The sequence below is a fragment of the Terrapene carolina genome, unplaced genomic scaffold (genome assembly GCF_002925995.2).
Source record: "Terrapene carolina triunguis isolate 2854851 unplaced genomic scaffold, T_m_triunguis-2.0 Scaffold67, whole genome shotgun sequence".
NCBI lineage: Eukaryota > Metazoa > Chordata > Testudines > Emydidae > Terrapene > Terrapene triunguis.
Window position 1 is genome coordinate 34,838,147 of NW_020664418.1, and position 18,669 is coordinate 34,856,815.

Sequence of the window (18,669 nt, forward strand, 5' to 3'; positions counted from 1 at the left end):
TTTCTGTCCCCACCTGCAGTCTCTTGTCTTATACTTAGATTTTAAAGGCTTTGGCGCAGGGACTGTCTTTTTGTTCTGTGTTTGTACAGCACCTAGCACACTGGGGTCCTGGTCCATGACTAGGACTCCCAGGTGCTACAATAAATAACAAGATGTGGGAGAGTGCTTGAGCTTGACTGGACAGAGTAACTGGCTAGCGATGAGGTGAGATAAGGAAAGAGAAAGATTAGACAGAGAGGCTGAGAGATTGAAAAGGAAACTGAGTAGGGAGCTGGCCAGACACATGGATAAAGGGATAGGCGGCTCCGGGTGCTTGGCGAAGTGTGCAGCGTGGGAATGATGCCCCTGCCTGCATTCAGAGGTTCTTGTGTGTGTTCTCGGGCTGGTAACAGCCTGGCAGGGACCTCTCCGGCCGACTCAACGCTCCCTCCCTCCCGAGTCGCTGGAACCTCTGCGCTCCCTCCTTCTACCGTCTCCATGCGACACTGTAGCGTGGGCGTCATCTGATTCCCCAATCGGCAGACAGCTGTGGCTCTCTCATTTGCATAGACTTCGCCGGGGGCCAATGGGCTGGCAGCAGTGGAGCCCGTTTGGAAGGCGATGTTTCCACCCGCGCGGGGTTCCAGCGCGGTGTGTGCCCGTGACAGAGCCAGCAGCCGGGCTGGCCCTAACAGCCGGGAAGGGTCTGGCCGGGCGCTCGGCCTGGGCAGCGCTAGGAACCGCCTATTGTTCGCTGCGGTGCAGGCTCCTGGGAGCGGCTGCTGAGCCCGGAGGAGGGGGCGCCGCGGGGACAGGATGTCTGTGGCGGGGCTGAAGAAGCAGTTCCACAAAGCCAGCCAGGTAAGAGAAGCGGGCCCTGGGGCGGGTGGAATGGCAGTGCCCCCGCTGCCTGGCATTCAAGGGTTACCCCTGCGGGGAATTACCCCCTCTCACGCAGGGGTTTCCCTTCACCTTCTCTGTCCAGCTAGCAGGATTACCCCCTCCCATACAGGGTTACATACATTTAAACCGTCCCCTGCGGGGGTGGTTACCCACTCACCCGGGGTGTTACCTCCAATCCCTCCCCTTCCAGGGAGAGAGTTGTCAAACTACTCTTATTACCTCCTTGTACCCCGGGATTTATCCCTTTATTCACCCAATCCCTTCCAGGAGGAAGGCCCCCTTGAATCTGCTGTTTCTGAGGCAGGATTCCCCCCTCACCCAGGACATTATCTCCCCCCCCCTTCCAATGCTATTATTAATGTTAATTAATTGGGGCAGAGCCACAAAACAATCAAGGATGTGCTAGGTGCTGCACACAGGTCTCTTTCATCCAAACTATTAGTTACATCATATCCCTCCACATATTGCCCCTTTACTAGCCAGCTGGGGGCCTACCCTGTTGTTCTCCTGGTTTTACTCTTCCATTCTGCGATGTCACCCTCTTGTTTTATAGGAGTTACCAACCCTTCCAAGGAGTTTCTCCCTTTTCTGGGTGTCACATGCTATCATCCATTTCTAGGGGACTTTACCACTCTCAGCTTCCAAGGAATTGCCACTTCTCCTCTTCCCCTCTCTGTGGTTCATCTTTTACCATGATCCTTTCCTCTCCTATTTTCTACCCCCTTTATGTCATGTGACTCTCTTACACACTTGCTGATTTTCTCCAGGATATGAAACCCTCTTTGGTAGCAGGTGAATTGATTGCAGTGTATCATGAGCTGACATGAAAAAAATGTATTTTTGCTGATAGTTTCAGCAGCCATTCTCTATAGCTGAAGTGTATAGAAATCTGTTCAATGAAGACGCTGAGCACCAGACACCTGTGTAGGTTAGATTGTTTGTTTGTTCTAAGTCCCAAGAGCTATGTAATTCTTTTTGCTATTATTAATGATAATGGTAACACTGAAATCAGCTGTAACCTGTTGAGTCTAGTTAGGCTCTGCTTGTTCTTGCTGTGAATGGAGAAAATGAGGGTTCACTGCCTGATTGCCTGGCTGTCATTTTGTTGTGTTTTGTTGTCTTTATTTCTAGTATCTGATGGTTTGTGAACAATGCACACACATCAAAAACGTTTGGAAGGGAGTCATGTTCTTATCTTTCCTTGCAATAATGTCTTTTCAAGGCATCTGACTAATGTTTGGATGAAACAGTGTTACGAATTTACGTGCTCTGCTCAACTCTCATCATGCCCATGACAAAATGTGGAGATCCCTAGATAAAGATATTCAGGGGGTAACTTGCAGGTAGTTTGGGCTTGTTGTGCACCTTGAGTGTAAGATCTCTTATGATGATAAATGATACAACCTTAAATATGGTGCCTTCATAATACAGAGAACAAAAAACCCCATAGCTGAGGAAGTTAGAGATGTAACCACAACAAAAGCAACATATAGTGTAGAAATTGTTAGTGACAGTGTGTTGCAATCTACCCAATCTTCTGGGAGATAATGAGCGAACAGAAACCAAAGTGTTGTATGTCTAGAACAAGCTAATAGAAATGTAGTGAGATGTGATACTGCACTGCTTCCTATATTTAGTACAGCATATAACCAGGAAATTTTAAAAAGCACATCATGACCCAGAGCCTGATCTTGCTCCCATTGTGGTCAAGACAAAGCTCCCATTTCTTTCTATGGTGCAGGATTGAATCCATAGTATGAAGTAAAATGACTCAAGACACCTATGATTCTTAAGTAAAAGCACTAGTATAGCTGAATTTCCAAGGTGGGCTGGGAGTGAGGAAGACATATTGCATTGTGTTCTCGAAAATGCTGAAAAAAATCCAAGGCAGTTGTTTTAGAACAAATTTTGGAAGAATTCAGCAGCTAGTATTGGGTGAAATGGAACAGGGTAAAGTAGTAGATGGGAAACACACAAGAGAAATAAGGAGTTTATGTATGGTCAGAATGTATGTGCTATCTAACTAATATGACTAACCCTCAGCAATCCATCCTCCCCACACACATACTCATATACTTTAAACTAATTTATAGCAGACAAACAAGGAGAGCAAAAAATAAGCCAGGGCAATAAAGAGGTTATGCCAACTGGAAATATTATGATAGAATTAAATTTAGAGAGTGTACTTATAATAATTACAAGACGAGCAAATGTGGAGTATGAAAGGAATATTGCTTATAAGGGCTTTTTATTTGTAAGTGCATAAAGAATAAGAGATCATTGAAGGAGGCATAAGTATCTCTCTGTATATGGAATGAATAAGAGATGTCAAGGATAACTGTTGACAGAAGAGGTAGGCATTGCTTGGAGGGAATGAAATTAATTCTTTGCCTCAATGTTCCCAAAGGAGGATGGGGGCAGATGACAGAAACAGGCAAATTTGCCAGAGGAGGACAAGGAAATTCTGAAGGGGAATGAGGATCATGCCAGGCATGTGATAAAGAAATGAGAACATTTAAAGACTGACAGAACTTGAAGACAAAAAAATCTAAAGAAAGAAGCAAGTCAGATCAGAGTCTACACTTACCAAATGCATTAATCATGTTGAAAATACAGAGATCTTGGCATTTCTTAGGCATTTTATGTTACAAGAGATTCTTATCCTGTTACAACAGGTATGATATTCTGTTCAGCTGGAATAACCCAAAACTCTCTGTTCCAGTCTCTTGAACCTGGAATTTCATCATTATACATCTCCATTTATCGTAAATATAACTTACATTCTATAAAAAGAGAGCGCTTTTTCATTTTCTTTCTGTGTTGCAGTTTTTACATCACCTTTCTACAAGCTTCTTGTCCATTAATTTTACTTCCAAGTTCTGAATTTCAGGAAAAAACATAATTACAAAATGTCTTATACACCACAAACGTTTGAATTGACTATTTGAATAACATGGATCTGACTTCAAAAATGTGAATGTAGTTTGTCAAAACTTGTCATCAAGTAAATTTTGTTTTTTTGTTTGTTTTAAAGGTCCTAAATAAAAGTGGCCAGTTTTTACTGCTTTAAAGGAGTTCACAGAAAGTTAAGGATGACATGGTCTTACTTCTTTGGTCAGGGTACTAAAAGATCCTCTTGCCTGTGGATTTGTAATCATATTTTTGAGTTCATGATAAATGTTTGTTTCCTGAAGTTTTGCCCTATTTGTATCCCCCCCCCCCTTCCTTTAGAAGTACAAGTCCACAATGACCCTCATTTCATCAGCCCCACTGTTGGGTAGTAATTTTTGATGGTTAGTGATAGAAAGCCATGAGAATGTCTTTTATTTACTACATGAACTCAGCTCTTCATTGCTATATTAATTGTACTTTTGCCTATTTCAGCTTCTAGGGGGCAAATTCTGCCCTACCTTATATGCTGTGCAAGCCCCTTGACTTCATTCTGGTTTCAGATGGTGTAAGTAAAGTTAGAATTTGGCCTTAAATACATTACAGGTTTTTGGGGTTGGTAGTGGAAGAGTTAAAAGTCTTGAATAAAACTAGAAAGGCAACAACCACTTTATTATATATGTTGTTTAAGCTGAATTTAAATAGAGACTATGCAAGCAAACTGGAGCCAGGAGCATTCTCATTCCCATGTACCTCCTCTGACTGATAAGACACTTAACCAATGAAGCAAAAGATAGAAGCACTGGAACATCAAAATAACTCTCATTGGTCGATCACTGGCTCTGAGGGCAGGACATTTCTGAGAGCTGATTAATTCTATTATGGGCCTCATTTACAACACAGGTTTTCTCCTGTTTATTGATATATTTCCAAATTGAAATTTAAAAAAAAGCAACCCACAGAGAACTTTCCTTTTGATCAATAGTTTGTCTACCGTCTGTTCCCACCATTGTTGTAGCTTCTGTTTCCTGTTTTTTAACTCAAAAACATTCTGCCACAGTAAGTTTGTCTGACTTTTTGGTACTGCTTTTGTAATCCTCTTTCATATCATAGTTACAGGTGTGTGGTAATTTAACCCAAATAGTGGTTGGATTTCATTTTCAGGTGTAAGCTAGGAATGTTTTTTAGAGAGATGTTTCTGTTTTTTAATAAAGCTGTAAACAGAGATGGCGCATCATGCACCGTAACACTTAGGAGCTATTATTACTTATTGAGCTCCAAAACTGTGTAAGGCCCAGTACCTGAATATAAGGAGACATGAGCAGGTATTTTCAAAGGGGCTGGGCACCACTCAGTGGGAATTGAGTGCCTCATGCCCTTATTCTCCTTTGAGAATTCATGCCATGGTGTCTGACTCAGGGAGCTTTCAGTTGAACTCTCAATACATTTTTGGCTTTTTAAAAAATATACTATATAAAACCTGTGGTTGGTGCAGAAGTCCTTATGCAACAACAACTTCTGTATTTACAGCCTTGTCATAACTATAAAGGGAAGGGTAACAGCTCTCTGTGTACAGAGACTCCAAATCCTTTTACCTGTAAAGGGTTAAGAAGCTCGGGTAACCTGGCTGACACCTGACCCAAGGACCAATAAGGAGACAAGATACTTTCAAATCTTGGGGGGGGAAAGGCTTTTGTGTGTGCTCTTTGTTTTAAGGGGTGGTTCGCTCTTGGGACTGAGAGGGACCAGACATCAATCCAGGTTCTCCCCATCTTTCTAAACAAGTCTCTCCTATTTCAAACTTGTAAGTAAAAAGACAGGCAAGGCGTCTTAGATTTACTTTGTTTTCTCAACTTGTAAATGTACCTTTTTACCAGAGTGTGTATCTTTGTTTGCTGTACTTTGAACCTAAGACAGAGGGGGGTCCTCTGAGCTCTTTAAGTTTGATTACCCTGTAAAGTTATTCTCCATACTGATTTTACAGAGATGATTTTTACCTTTTTCTTTAATTAAAAGCCTTCTTTTTTAAGAACCAGATTGATTTCTCCTTGTTTTAAGATCCAAGGGGGTTTGGATCTGTATTCACCAGGAGTTGGTGAAAGGAGGGTGGGAGGAAGGAGGGGGGATGGTTAATTTCTCCTTGTTTTAAGATCCAAGGGGGTTTGGATCTGTGTTCACCAGGGAATTGGTGAAAGGTTTCTCAAGGCTTCCCAGGGAGGGAATTCTTGTGATGGTGGCAGCGGACCAAAGCTAAGCTGGTAGATAAGCTTAGAAGTTTTCATGCAGGCCCCTACATTTGTACCCTAAAGTTCAAAGTGGGGATACAGCCTTGACAAGCCTACTTAAACAACTCTTCTTAAATAGTTATCAAATATATTCCTTGCATTGGCTTCTGAAAGATAGCAGTAGTTCTCTGTGAGAAACACAGAGATGTTAACAATTGATACCCAAAGACTAACGATGATTTAATTAACAACATAAAAGCAAATATTCTCCTGTGACCTTGTCTCTTTATATGCTCTTAATGACACAGAAGTCTCTGTAGGTAATGTATCTATAGCAAATGCTTTTGAAGGCCTCCTTGAATTGATTGTACTGTTCGCTGTCAGCAATGTCTGCTTTCTGGCCAGAGGCTGATCTCTTTGACATTGTTCTAATTACACTGATTTAAGTGGACTAAATCAGGAATAACTCTAATGTAAATATGATCAGAATCAAGATCTTAGTTACTTCCTTACGGAAGAATATGTCTCTGTATGTCTTTTTTCCCCCTCTTTCTTTAATGTGTATATGTCAAAGGTGGATGACATTAGCCTGTGTGTAACACTCCCACCTGTTATATCTTTATTTATATCAGGGCTGACATAGGTTGTCAATGTCCTGATGTTAATCAATTTGTTTTATTTTTACTATAAACTAACTCAGTGCCGTGTTTAAATGGAAGGGTGTATTTACCCCAGTTAAGTTAATAACCTGTGATGTGTTTGTGTGTCTTTAGAGCAGGGTGGGCAAACTTTCTGGCCTGAGGGCCACATCTGGGTATGGAAATTGTATGGCAGGCCATGAATGCTCCTGAAATTGGGGGTTGGTGTGCTGGCTCTGGCTGGGGGTGCAGGCTCTGGGCTGGGGCAGGAGGTTGGGGTGTGTGTGGGGGGTGAGGGCTCCAGCTGGGGGTGTGGGCTCTGGGGTGGGGCTGGGGATGAGAGGTTGGGGGTGCAGGAGGGTGATCCGGGCTGGGACTGAGGGGTTTGGAGGGTGGGAGGGGGATCAGGGGGTTGGGATGTGGGAGGGGGTCAGGAGTGAAGGCTCTGGGTGGTGCTAACCCCAAGCAGCTCCCAGAAGCAGCGGCATGTCCTCCTCTGGCTCCTATGTGGAGGCACGGCCAGGCGGCTCTGCACCCTGCCCTGTCCTCAGGTGCCACCCCACAGCTCCCATTGGCCATGGTTCCTGGCCAATGGGAGCTGCAGGGGCAGCGCTTGGGGCGGGGGCAGCATGCGGAGCCCCCTGGCTGCCCCTACACGTAGGAGCCGGAGGGGGGACATGCTTCTGCTTCCAGGAGCCACACAGAGTGGGGAAAGCCTCTGACCCCACTCCCCAGCTGGAGTGCTGGAGTGGGGCAAGCACTCCAGCTGGGAAATGGGGTCAGGGTTGGATGCAGCCCCGGGCCATAGTTTGCCCACCCCTGCTTTAGAGGAACCAACAAATCTTCTTATTTCTCTGTAGTGTCTAGGAGACGGCTGGACACTACAGAACACACAGTTTCTGGGGAAATTTGGGAGTGGGAGTGTATTGGGGTCACCCTGCAAGAAGTAACTAAGAGACTGGTAGAGACCAGGGAGTGTGACTGATGTTTTGCTGGCAGGCTTCTGGGGTCAGAGTTGCTGCAGTTATACACAGACACTCAGGGTGTGGCTTGCATACTTGGTGCTACCTGTGAACGTCCCAGGCAGAGAGTTACAGTAGCAAAGCATTTGGAGCACTCAGGGTTACAGGGTAGGTGGGGATTCAATCCCTCACTGGTCTGGATTACACCCTGAACCCCGTAACATAGGTTAAGTGATGCTAAGCAAAAGGAATAAAATAACAGATATCTCACCCACCTTGTAACTAATATCCTGGGACCAATATGGCTACAACAATGCATACATAAAGTCTTAAGTAAATAAACCATTCCTGTGCATTACCCAGTGTCCACCTTATATTTAGCTGTGACACTCTGAATACATTTCCCAGACTTGAAGAAGATCTCTGTGTAAGCTAAAATGCTTGTTTCTTTCACCAACGGAAGTTGGTTCAGTAAAAGATATTACCTCCCCCACCTTGTATCTCCTAATAAGAGTTTATAAATATTAACAGAAGCAGAGACTGTAGTACCTGGATAAACCAAAAAGAAGCAAATAATATATGTGAAAGAAACCCTAAGTCTCACTATTGAAATTGAGAGAGAAACTCGTTTTGACTGAACGACACTTATAATTGTGCCAAGTGACCACAACTCTTATCACATAGTCCAGTGTTCCCCAAACTTGGGACGCCGCTTGTGTAGGGAAAGCCCCTGGTGGGCCGGGCCGGTTTGTTTACCTGCCGCGTCCGCAGGTCTGGCCGATCGCAGCTCCCACTGGCCGCAGATCGCTGCTGGAAGCGGCAGCCAGTACGTCCCTCGGCCCACGCCGCTTCCAGCAGCTTCCATTGGCCTGGTGCAGCGAACTGCGGTCAGTGGGAGCCGCGATCGGCCAGACCTTAAATACTTGAAGACTGTTATCATTCCACCCCCCGGCCCCCAGTCTTCTCTTCTCTACAAACCCAATTTTTTCAATCACTCCTTGTAAGTCATGAACTTCGAGACCTTGATTCATTTTTTTTTGCTCTCCAATTTGTCCACATTGTTCCTGAAGCATGGTGCCCAGAAATGGACACAGTACTCCAGTAGAAGCCTTATCAGTGCTGAGTAGTGTGAAAGAATTATTTCTCATGTCTTGCTTACACTTCTGCTAGTACATCCCAGAATGGTATTCGCTTGTTTTGCAACAGTATACATTGCTGACTCTCATTTAGTTTGTGATTCACTATAACCCCCAGATCCTTTTCTGCAGTACTCATTCCTAGGCAGTCATTTTCCATTTTGTATTTGTGAAATTAATTATTCCTTCCTAAGTGTAGTACTTTTTGCATTCGTTCTTATTGAATTTCATCCTATTTATTTTAGACTGTTTCTCCAGTTTGTCAAGATCATTTTGAATTCTAATCCTGTTGTCCAAAGTGCTGGCAACCCTTCTCAGCTTAGTATCATCCACAAACTTTATAAATGTACTCTCTATGCCACTACCCAAATTATTTATGAAGATATTGAATAGAACCAGACCCAAGACAAATCCATGTGGGACACCATTTGAATATGCCCTTCCAGCTTGACTATGAACTATTGATAACTACTCTCTGTGTACAGTTTTCAAACCATTTGTGCACCCACCTTATATAGTAGGTTTGTCTGAGGCTATATTTCCATTGTTTGTTTATGAGAGGGTCATGTGAGACAGTATCAAAAGCTTTACTAAAGTCAAGATATCACATCTACTGCTTCATATTTGACCTATCCAAAAGTCTTAGTACCCTGTCAAAGAAGGATATGGGTTTAGTTCCCAGCTCTGTGACAGCTTTCCATGTAACATTGAGCAAATGATGTAATCATCCTGTATCTCAGTTCCCCATCTGTAAAACAGGGATGGTACTTCCCTACTACACAGGTAGTGAGGATAAATCTGTTAACCACTGAGACACTGAAATACTATGGGATGAGTCCTGAGCAAGACAGAATTACTTACACCTGTCATAAAAATGTTTAGCTAGTCTGCACAGCCAGCATGTTAGCAAAATGTTTGCCAAATTTATATGTCTATGGTGGCAGGACAATGAGGGATGAGGGGAAGCCTCCCTAATCTTTAAGGCATTCATTTGCACAGCAGGAAATGGATGTAAAACTTTAAACATCAATAACACTCACAACGAGGGCACAATAAAAGGGCTACAGTCAAGATGGACAAGGAAAAAAAGGAAAGAAAGATGAACTCGTGGTTGATCACAGAAGTGAAAACCAGTCTGGAATCTATTCCCAGCATTGCCACGTACCACCTCTGTAATAGAGGACATGTTGCTTAAGTTCTCTGTGTCTCAATTTCTACACTTGTAAACTGGTGATAGTAATATCAGTTGCCCTGGAATATTGTGGGGCTTTCTTACTCAAACATGTAAAATGCATTGTGATCCCCAGATGGAAGGGGCTTTAGAAAATGATTACAGTATTTGAAGTCTGTGCAAGCTTATTCCCAGTTTTCAAATGTCTTTTTAGACTAGACATTTTCTAAAAACTGCCTGCTCTCTAAAATTAGGAGTGCTAGGATGTTTAAATCCCCATGCCAGGAAACCCACACATAAGGGCACGTCTCCAAGAGAAGCAGTTGTGACCATTTCAGCCCCCTTACAGGTCATGAACTAGCAGAAGGCGGTAGTAATATAAACATGCATTTATGATTTCTAGAAATGGAACTCTTAAGGCTTGCAGTAGGTGGGTCACCAAGTCTGGGAGCTGAGAATCTAATATTGACACAGCCTGCAATTTGAAGGGCTTGCAGGTGTGTGTTTAAAAACGATTCTCAGAAAATCATTACAGTAGAGAAAATTTGTTTTGTAATAGAGTCAGATCTGGAACTGTCTTCCTAAAGTTGTGTATCCTTTTAAAATTGTCTTGCTTTATTGGAGCGTGTCACGCAAGCATAATGAAACTCCAGGCTGAAGCTGACACTCCATTCTTAACTCATATTATTGTCTGAGTCACTGCAAAACATACTGTGTGATATATTACAGTATATTCTTTTGAGTACCTGCAATACTAAGGACAAGTAGACCAGTTAAACACAGTAACAGTATTACTTTTAAATGTCCTTGTATTTATTAGTTTGCATCACTACCTAAATGCTACTTGAATCTATTGTCTTAAATATTACTTATTTGTTAAACATAGCCAAATTCTCTTGTCAGTTACACCAATACGGAATTTAGCCCAGAAGCCGTATTTTAAACAAAAGGACAGATTCCGCTTTCAGTTACACTGGGGTAAATCTGCAGTGACTCAGTGTAGTTTCTTTTATTGGTACATATGCATACTAACAGTGTAAGCAAGATCAGAATCTGCCCCTCACTGCCTCAATCTATATGCACCATTCCTGTTGACATAAATGGGAGATCCCTGTGTGTTCAAGGGCATGACAGAGTTGCAATTTAAAAACAAAACTAAAGTGAAGAATGAGTTGAAATATATATTCCATCTGCTTATTGTGCGTTCCATGAATCAGGCCCCTCTGTAACTTCCATATAAACATATAAGAAACCTGAGAAGTTAGAAAATATGTCTCCTTCGTCACCCCTTTTGTAACAAAATTGCTGCCTTGATTTGTAATTGTGTTGTTAAAATTATTCTTCTATTAATACCACTTTCATGTTTATATATTAGGACAGGATAACTCCGTATTCTGTTCCATTCTTATTATAAATGGATCTCGTGCACACACACCACAGAAATGAAGACACTTCTGGAGATCTCTTATGGTTTAACATTTAGAAAATTGGGAGATGAAGGGCACAAGATACATTTTTTTTTTTTTAATAACACTTTTAACAGGCCCTATTAGAAAGTGGACTGTTGAGCGTTGTCACATTGTATGTTGAATTCTACACTATACAGCCCTGTTCTCTCATCATCATCATACACATTTTTACTAAAGTTAATATCAGTTACTCCTATGCATTGATGTGAGCAGATATCCTTTAATTTCTTACACTGCTGTTGATAATTGAGATACTTTAAGTGAAACACAAAAATAACTTGGCCTTGCATGCTGCCTTTCCAAAGAACAGGGCTTTGAGTCTCTGATGAGAATAAGTTCTGTTTCTGTACTACGCTAATTAAACTATATTTTTTTATATTGTACCTAGGTTAATGAAACGTACAAAAGAGCCATCACTGTAGTGACATTAATCTAGTTAGGAAGAGAGTATAACTGTGACTAAGTATGGAGGCTGTGACCTTATATGAAATCTAGGGTTTTTTCCCATGAATGGCTGTTTCCGTGATCTTTGTGTACATGTTTGTATTAGAGATTTATAGCCAAAAGGAACGGAAATTTTCCTCTTCTCTTTGTTGAAGCTTAATGAAATAGAATATTATGACTCTAATATAAGCAATGCTTAATAATAGTAGTTCTTAACTAGCCCTTTCCTTCCATAGATTTCAAAGTGCTTTACAAAGGAAGGTAGTATCATTGTTCCCATTTTACAGATGGGAAAATTAAGGTACATGGCAGTGAAGTGACTTGTTCAAGGTCATATGGCACATCAGTGGCAAAGTCAGTATTAGATTTATTGTGTCTTTACTCCAAATCCAGTGCCCTTCAGTTAGAAATACTGCCTTCTGACTTAAATGGGATTTGGGTCAGCGTAGAAAGGTACAATCCACCACTCAGTATATTCCCCCCCCCTTCATTAAATTTTGCATGCAGTTGCTGGTTGGCATAAAACTGTGGGTATGACCTTCATATAAATATTTTGGCCCAAATTTGTTGCTGGTATCATTGCATTGATTTAATCAGAATTACAGCAGGGATGAATTTGGCCCTTTCCTTTAACATTTCTGATTTTAAAATGATTCTATTACTGTCAAGTGACAATTTAAGAGCTAGGATTTTCAGGTAGTGATTAACCAGAATCTATCTAATTATATAGGAGATCTGTCTCAGGTTGTTGCTCCCATTCACAATTCTATACTTGTTCTTTATTTTCCTGTTGGTAGAAATAGAAACAGAACTTTGAAAGGTGGTCTCACTGTCTCCTAAGTCACAGAATGCCACCAGTATGCACTTGTTTTCTATCTCCAGAAGAGGATATAACACTTCTCAGTCTGGCTTCTGTCACAGTAAAGAGGAAAGTAAATTATTAATCAAAGCCTAGAACTTTTCATCCACTTCAGCGCTAGCAGTTTCATTTTGCTATCTAGAAATCCCTTCCTAAGAAAGTCATGATAAGATTTTAAAAGAAAACAGGTCAAATTTTGCTGTCATTTGCAGTGGTGTAAATCCCACAGAAGTCAATAGAAGTGTGTTGTTGTAAACGTGGAGAGAATCTGACTCTCAGAATTTACTCAGCACAGAGTTTGCTAGCTTCTCATTTTGTGATCTTTCAAAAGCTAAATATTCCTCACTTACTATAATTTTCTAAGTAAAATACTAAGAACATTAGCTGATTCAAACTAGATAGCTGTGCAAAAAGTATGAAATATAGTAAAAACAAACAAAATAGCAAAAAATTGGCATTTTTCTCACCCTTCCCTGCAGCCCCAACACACACATGCTGTGGCCAAGATCTGCCGTCAGTTACAATGCTGCAACTCAATGGAACTTCCCCCCTCTTATTATGTAATTTACATTCATGCTAGCCTGAATCTCCATGCCTCTCTCCTCAGTGTTTCATTTCCCCTTCCTATTAAATTAATGGCGTGTAGTTGGAAAGACAGGCATAGAAACGCAAGTGACGTTGATTTGCAGCTTTAGGGTTAAAAAAAAATATCAATACAAAGTTGACTGAAAGGAATCTGAAGGCTATTTTCTCTCTGTGTTTGGTTGAGTGGGAGGAAGAGGAGTATTTTTATTTAAGCCTTAATTTTAATGCACCATCAAAATAAATTAGTTTCATATTCCCTATACTGTCACTAATCCTAATGCACTCATATTAAGTGGTATTGTAGCCTCTTTTATAAGAGTTCCTTGTAATCCAGCATGAATCTGTCATTCAAATAAAATAGTGCCACATGTTCAGATGAATATTGGAGACTAAGAACTCAATGGGTAATGCTCCATTTTATCAAATTAAAGATGTTCCAGGATCACTTAGAATCTAACTCCACTCCTTGCAGTTGCTTGGAAACATACTCTGGAATATTGCCAAGGTTATCATCACTGGGAAACTCAGGCTATTGAATTAAGCAAGGAAAAAATAAATGGGCAGAAATCTCAATTTCTGAGGAAAATGCAACAGAAGACACACAGAGTGAAATGTGAATTTCTCTAGTGCATGCTTTCTCTAGTCAGAATTGGCCCTCTGTGTCTGTGCCTTCTTATTCCAAATATTTGTTTTGCTCCTCCTTCTTGTGAGCATATTCTGTAGTATCTGAGTACCCTGCTATAAATAACATTTCTTGGTGTATCTGGCCTGATTGCTGGATCTGTGGAGGTAAGTGTGATGATCTTTGGGTTTCTTGTATATAGCATTCCATTGTTGAAGCATTCCATTGTGTCCAGGAAGTTCATGCTGGTGTGGGAGTGCTCCAGAGAGAATTTGAGCGATGGGTGGTGGTGGTTGAAGTTGTGATGGAAATCCATGAGGGAGTCTAGGTCACCTGTCCAGAGAATGAAAATATCATTGAGGCATTTCAGGTATATAACTAGTTTTGTGGCACATTTGTTCAGAAATTCTTTCTCGAGGTGGTCCATGAAGAGGTTGGCTTATTGAGGAGCCATCCTAGAACCCATGGCTGTTCCCATGGTGGATAAAGTGTTTGTTGTTAAATGTAAAATTGTTATGGGTGAGGATGAAATGGATGAGTTTGGAGAGGATTTCTGAGCAGTGTCCTTTATCTTGTAGATATCTGAGGCAGGTAGTGCTGCCATCATGGTGAGGGATGTTGGCATATAGGGAGGTGTGACGTCCATGGTGGCAAGGAGGTGTCCTGAGGGAGGTTGTTAGTGTTGCACAGTTTTTGGAGGAAATTAGCTGTCTTCTGGAGGAAACTGGCCCTTTGTGTGGTGAGTGGTTTGAGGATGGCTTCTATGAGTCCTGACATTCCTGCAGTAAGAATGCCATGGCCAGATATGAGGGCTGCCTGGGTTGCGTATCTTGGGAAGCATGTAGAAGATACCTGGGGTGGATTCATAGAATCATACAGTTGGAAGGGACCTCAGGAGGTCATCTAGTCCAACCCCCTGCTCAAAGCAGGACCAATCCCCAGACAGATTTTTACCCCAGTTCCCTAAATGGCCCTCTCAAGGACTGAACTCACAACCCTGGGTTTAGCAGGCCAATGCTCAAACCACTGAGCGATCCCTCCTCCCCAATTAAGGAGTTTTTCACCCCAGATGGGACTTGAACCCACAATCTCTGGTTTAGGAAGCCAACGTCTTATCCATTAGGCCACTGGGGCATGAGATTGTTGAGTTTCTCTTGGAGTTGTTTGGGGAAGGATTTGATTATGTCCTTAAATTCCTGTGTGAATTGTAGTGTGGGATCTTCTTTAAGTTTGTTATAGTATGTGGTTTTGAGGAGTTGTTGGTTGGCCTTGTTGACATAGTCATCACGATTGAGATGATGGCACCCTCTTTGTCTGTTGGTTTGATCACTATGTTGTGATTGGATGTTAGGGACTATCTTCCGGGTAGTGGAGAGATTGTGGTGGATATGTTTTGTTAAGGATTTCACAGTCAATTCTACCCCACATCCCAAAGTCCCAAGCAATTGATAGAATTTCAAGTTTCAGATTTTCTCATGTATTCAGTGGCTTAAAATGAATGAATTTGCCAAACTTCCAGATTGTAGACCAACAAAAGCACGCAGTTTTGTCAGTTGATGTTACAAGTGTCTGTATATATACATTAGAAAATGCAGTTTTCTTTTTGCCTTCCTCTGAGGGACAAAATTGAAGAGGACTGTGTCTCCTTGGTTTTGTTTGTGACTCTTTAAGATAAAATTCACTCACATACCCAATGCTACAACAGGTTGCAATGCTTAATTATAAGGCCTGTTTTGTCACAGAATTCTCTGGGACAATACAATATACATTAATTGGAGGAAAGTGAAAAATGATGCAAAATTGGCAGCCTTAATGATACTTCTGTGTTAGAAGCTGGCTTATTGTCATTAGTTACTTTGCTTGTTTTTCTAGCTGTGAGCCCTTTATACCTCCTTAACATGCTGTCTAGCCTATTTGCTCTTCCAGTCATCATTCCATTTTATAAGGTAATTGCCCCCAGTTTTCTCTGCCCTCAAATACTTTATTTTTATAGAGATTCATTCAAAGTCTTTCCACCAATTATCTCTATTTTGATTACTCTAGGAGTCAAGCTATATTTCCAGATCAATTAATCTTTTCTAGTTTTGATTGTATATTTTCCTACAGCACATTCAGTGGGAATGTAACCTTTTATCCCTTCAAAGGGGTAGTCCTTACCAGTTTTTTTAAAGTGAAGTATCTTGACTTTTTAAATCCAGTTACAGCTTCAGATATTTTGTATGGTTCATAAGCCATTAATAAATTCACTAGTAGTTATCCTTTGAGGTTTGATGATCCATTTTTATAGAGTCAAACAACACATTTTGATATTATAGTTTGTATTCCTCTTTGAGGACTTTCAATTAGTAAAAAGAATTGGTGGAAACTGCTGCTTATCCACAATAAAAAAAATTGCGATGATCTATAAAAAGAGATTATGGCTCATATTTGGAAATGTTAAAAGCTATTCAAAGGTCTGACCCAACACCCAACTGAAATTAGTTAAAGAACTCCCATTGATTTCAGTGGTTATTGGATCAAGCCCTGAAGGGTGTGATTTACACTCTTTGTAGTTGAGGACAAACTCAGGCTTGTGGGGCTCAGGCCTCGCTAGAGCCTGGGCGCCAGCCCGATCCAAGACATCTACACAGCAATGAAACAGCCCCAACCCTGTGATCCTGACTTGGCTACCATGGGCCAGCCATGAATATCTAGTTGCTATGTAGACATACCACAGAGCTCTTCTTCAGGTGTGAAGTCTGAACAGAAGTTGTTCCAATAAAAGATAGCCTGAGAGACAAGGTGGGTGAGGTACTAACTTGTTACATTTTGGCTTTGTAATGTACATCTTGATACAGATAAGTGCTGTATATATTAGAGGTGGGCCTGAACCAAAATCCCACATTCAGAATGCTCCCAAACTGCAGGGAAGTTTGGCTCCAAAGTTAAGCTTTGTGGCTCTCTTTTAAATAACACTTTGTATCTAAAGATCCCAACGTGCTCCACAAACTATAGATATGATATAACTACACCAGTATCTGCAGTCACCACTGGAGAGAGAGAGGGGGAAGAGATGGCAGCCTTTAAGCAGTCCTTAGCAATACTCCACAGTGATTCAGCATAAAATACAAGAAGATTAGTTGGAATATTTTGAGTTATGAGCATTTGTCCTGTGTGTGCTAAAATATATAACCAGAAAGCCTAACCCCTTTCTTTGAGTTATTTGAGGTTTAGTGCCAGAGTAAATACTAATATTAGTAGCATGAATAGAAAGAAGACATTTGTAAATTGGATTAAGAACTGGCTAATTGACAAAAAGACTACAAAAAGTTGTCAGTAGGGGATTATCATTGAATGGAGGTGTTTCTAGTGGGGTTCTGCATGGATTGGTACGAAGCCTGACACTATTCAACATTTTCATCAATGATCTGGAATTAAATATGAAATGAATGCTGATAAAATTTGCAGATGACACGAAGATTGACAGAAAGGTAAATATTGATGAGGACAGAGCAGCCATACAAAGCGGTTCACTTGGTATACTGGGCTCATTCAAACAAAATGTGTTTAAATACAATCAAATGCAAAGTTATACATCTGGGAACCAGAAATGTAGGCCAGACATACAGAACAGGGGGCTGTATCTTGGGAAGCAGTGAGTCTGAAAAGGATCTAGTGGACAAGCAGTTCAAAAAGAGAAATGATGTGGCAAAAAGGGCTAATTTAATCGATTCACATGGCATATCTTTTAATTCATTCATACAGCAACCCTAAGGATGTTGCCATTGCATTACAAGATGGAGTATTTTTATATGTTCAGTTTCTCATGTAACATGCTAAATGTATCAAATGAACTGTTTTTTAATAAGTATTCTGACATGCACAAAGCAATAAAACTATAACTCCCCTAACAGTTTCTGGTATTCTAACAGATGAAACTAGAGTAATTCTTATGTTTAACACACCCATACAGTCTAACTGTTCTAAGTTGCATGAAAGTAAGTTAAATTTCTATTGTCTTGGAGTTTTTTAATAAAGTGAATTAATTTTAAGTCTGACAATTACAACTCTCCAACATAGCTTATCATTCATGTTGAGTCAGTAGTGCTGTGCAGCCTGTGCCTTTTTTTTTTTTTGCCTTTCTAGTATTCAGTACACATAAAAATTGCAATACGTGCTTAGATTTAATTCATTTAGAAAAATTCATTCAGGCTGTCTGCAAGGATTACTCAAACGAACATGTCCTTTTTAAAGTCTTAATGAAGAACAATGACAAATATTGAATGATTTTTGTCATCTTCCACAAAAATATTGAATACCAAGCAAGTATAGCAGACATTGAAAATATATTTGAATAGATGTCTGGGTCAGGAATCAAATTTATATTAAAACAAATACCATGAGCTGATTTAGCAAAGGGACTTGGGTGTTGACTGATCCCAGTTTTTTTTTTTTTTTTTAATTCTTTCATTTATTTTTCCACAAAGACTCTTGAAATCTCAAAACCACTTCATGAGTGAGTTTGTGAACTATCTTAAAGTTGTAAAGATTATTAATAAATGATGAGCTCATTTCCATAGATGTTTTCTGATCACCTTATCATTTGGTCAGAATGTACAAGACCGCATCCATGGCTTCACTATGTCTCTACAATATATCTATCATAAAATTCCCATTGGAAGCAGTTTTGTGAGCTCCAGTGATTTAGATTTAAGTGATCTCTTGAGTTGTGGTTAAATGTTCTTATTTTATATTCCTTCAGCTGTGCTCTATAGCAAAGCACATTTATCCCTTTCTCTCACTGGTCT

At 40.7% G+C, this 18,669-nt stretch overlaps 1 protein-coding gene and 1 non-coding gene across 2 annotated transcripts in view; one reads left to right on the plus strand and one right to left on the minus strand.

Moving 5' to 3' along the window:
* Positions 1–661: 661 nt before the first annotated feature.
* SH3GL3 (SH3 domain containing GRB2 like 3, endophilin A3) overlaps positions 662–18,669 on the plus strand; it is a 78,466-nt gene continuing 60,458 nt past the window's right edge. Inside the window, exon 1 of the mRNA XM_024202461.2 lies at positions 662–840. Within this exon, the coding sequence (XP_024058229.1) occupies positions 796–840 (45 nt within the window). The 5' untranslated portion in view covers positions 662–795. The remainder of the gene's footprint in view (positions 841–18,669) is intronic.
* Positions 14,944–15,016, minus strand: TRNAR-CCU. Its single transcript has one exon. It is a non-coding gene; the product is annotated as a tRNA-Arg (tRNA).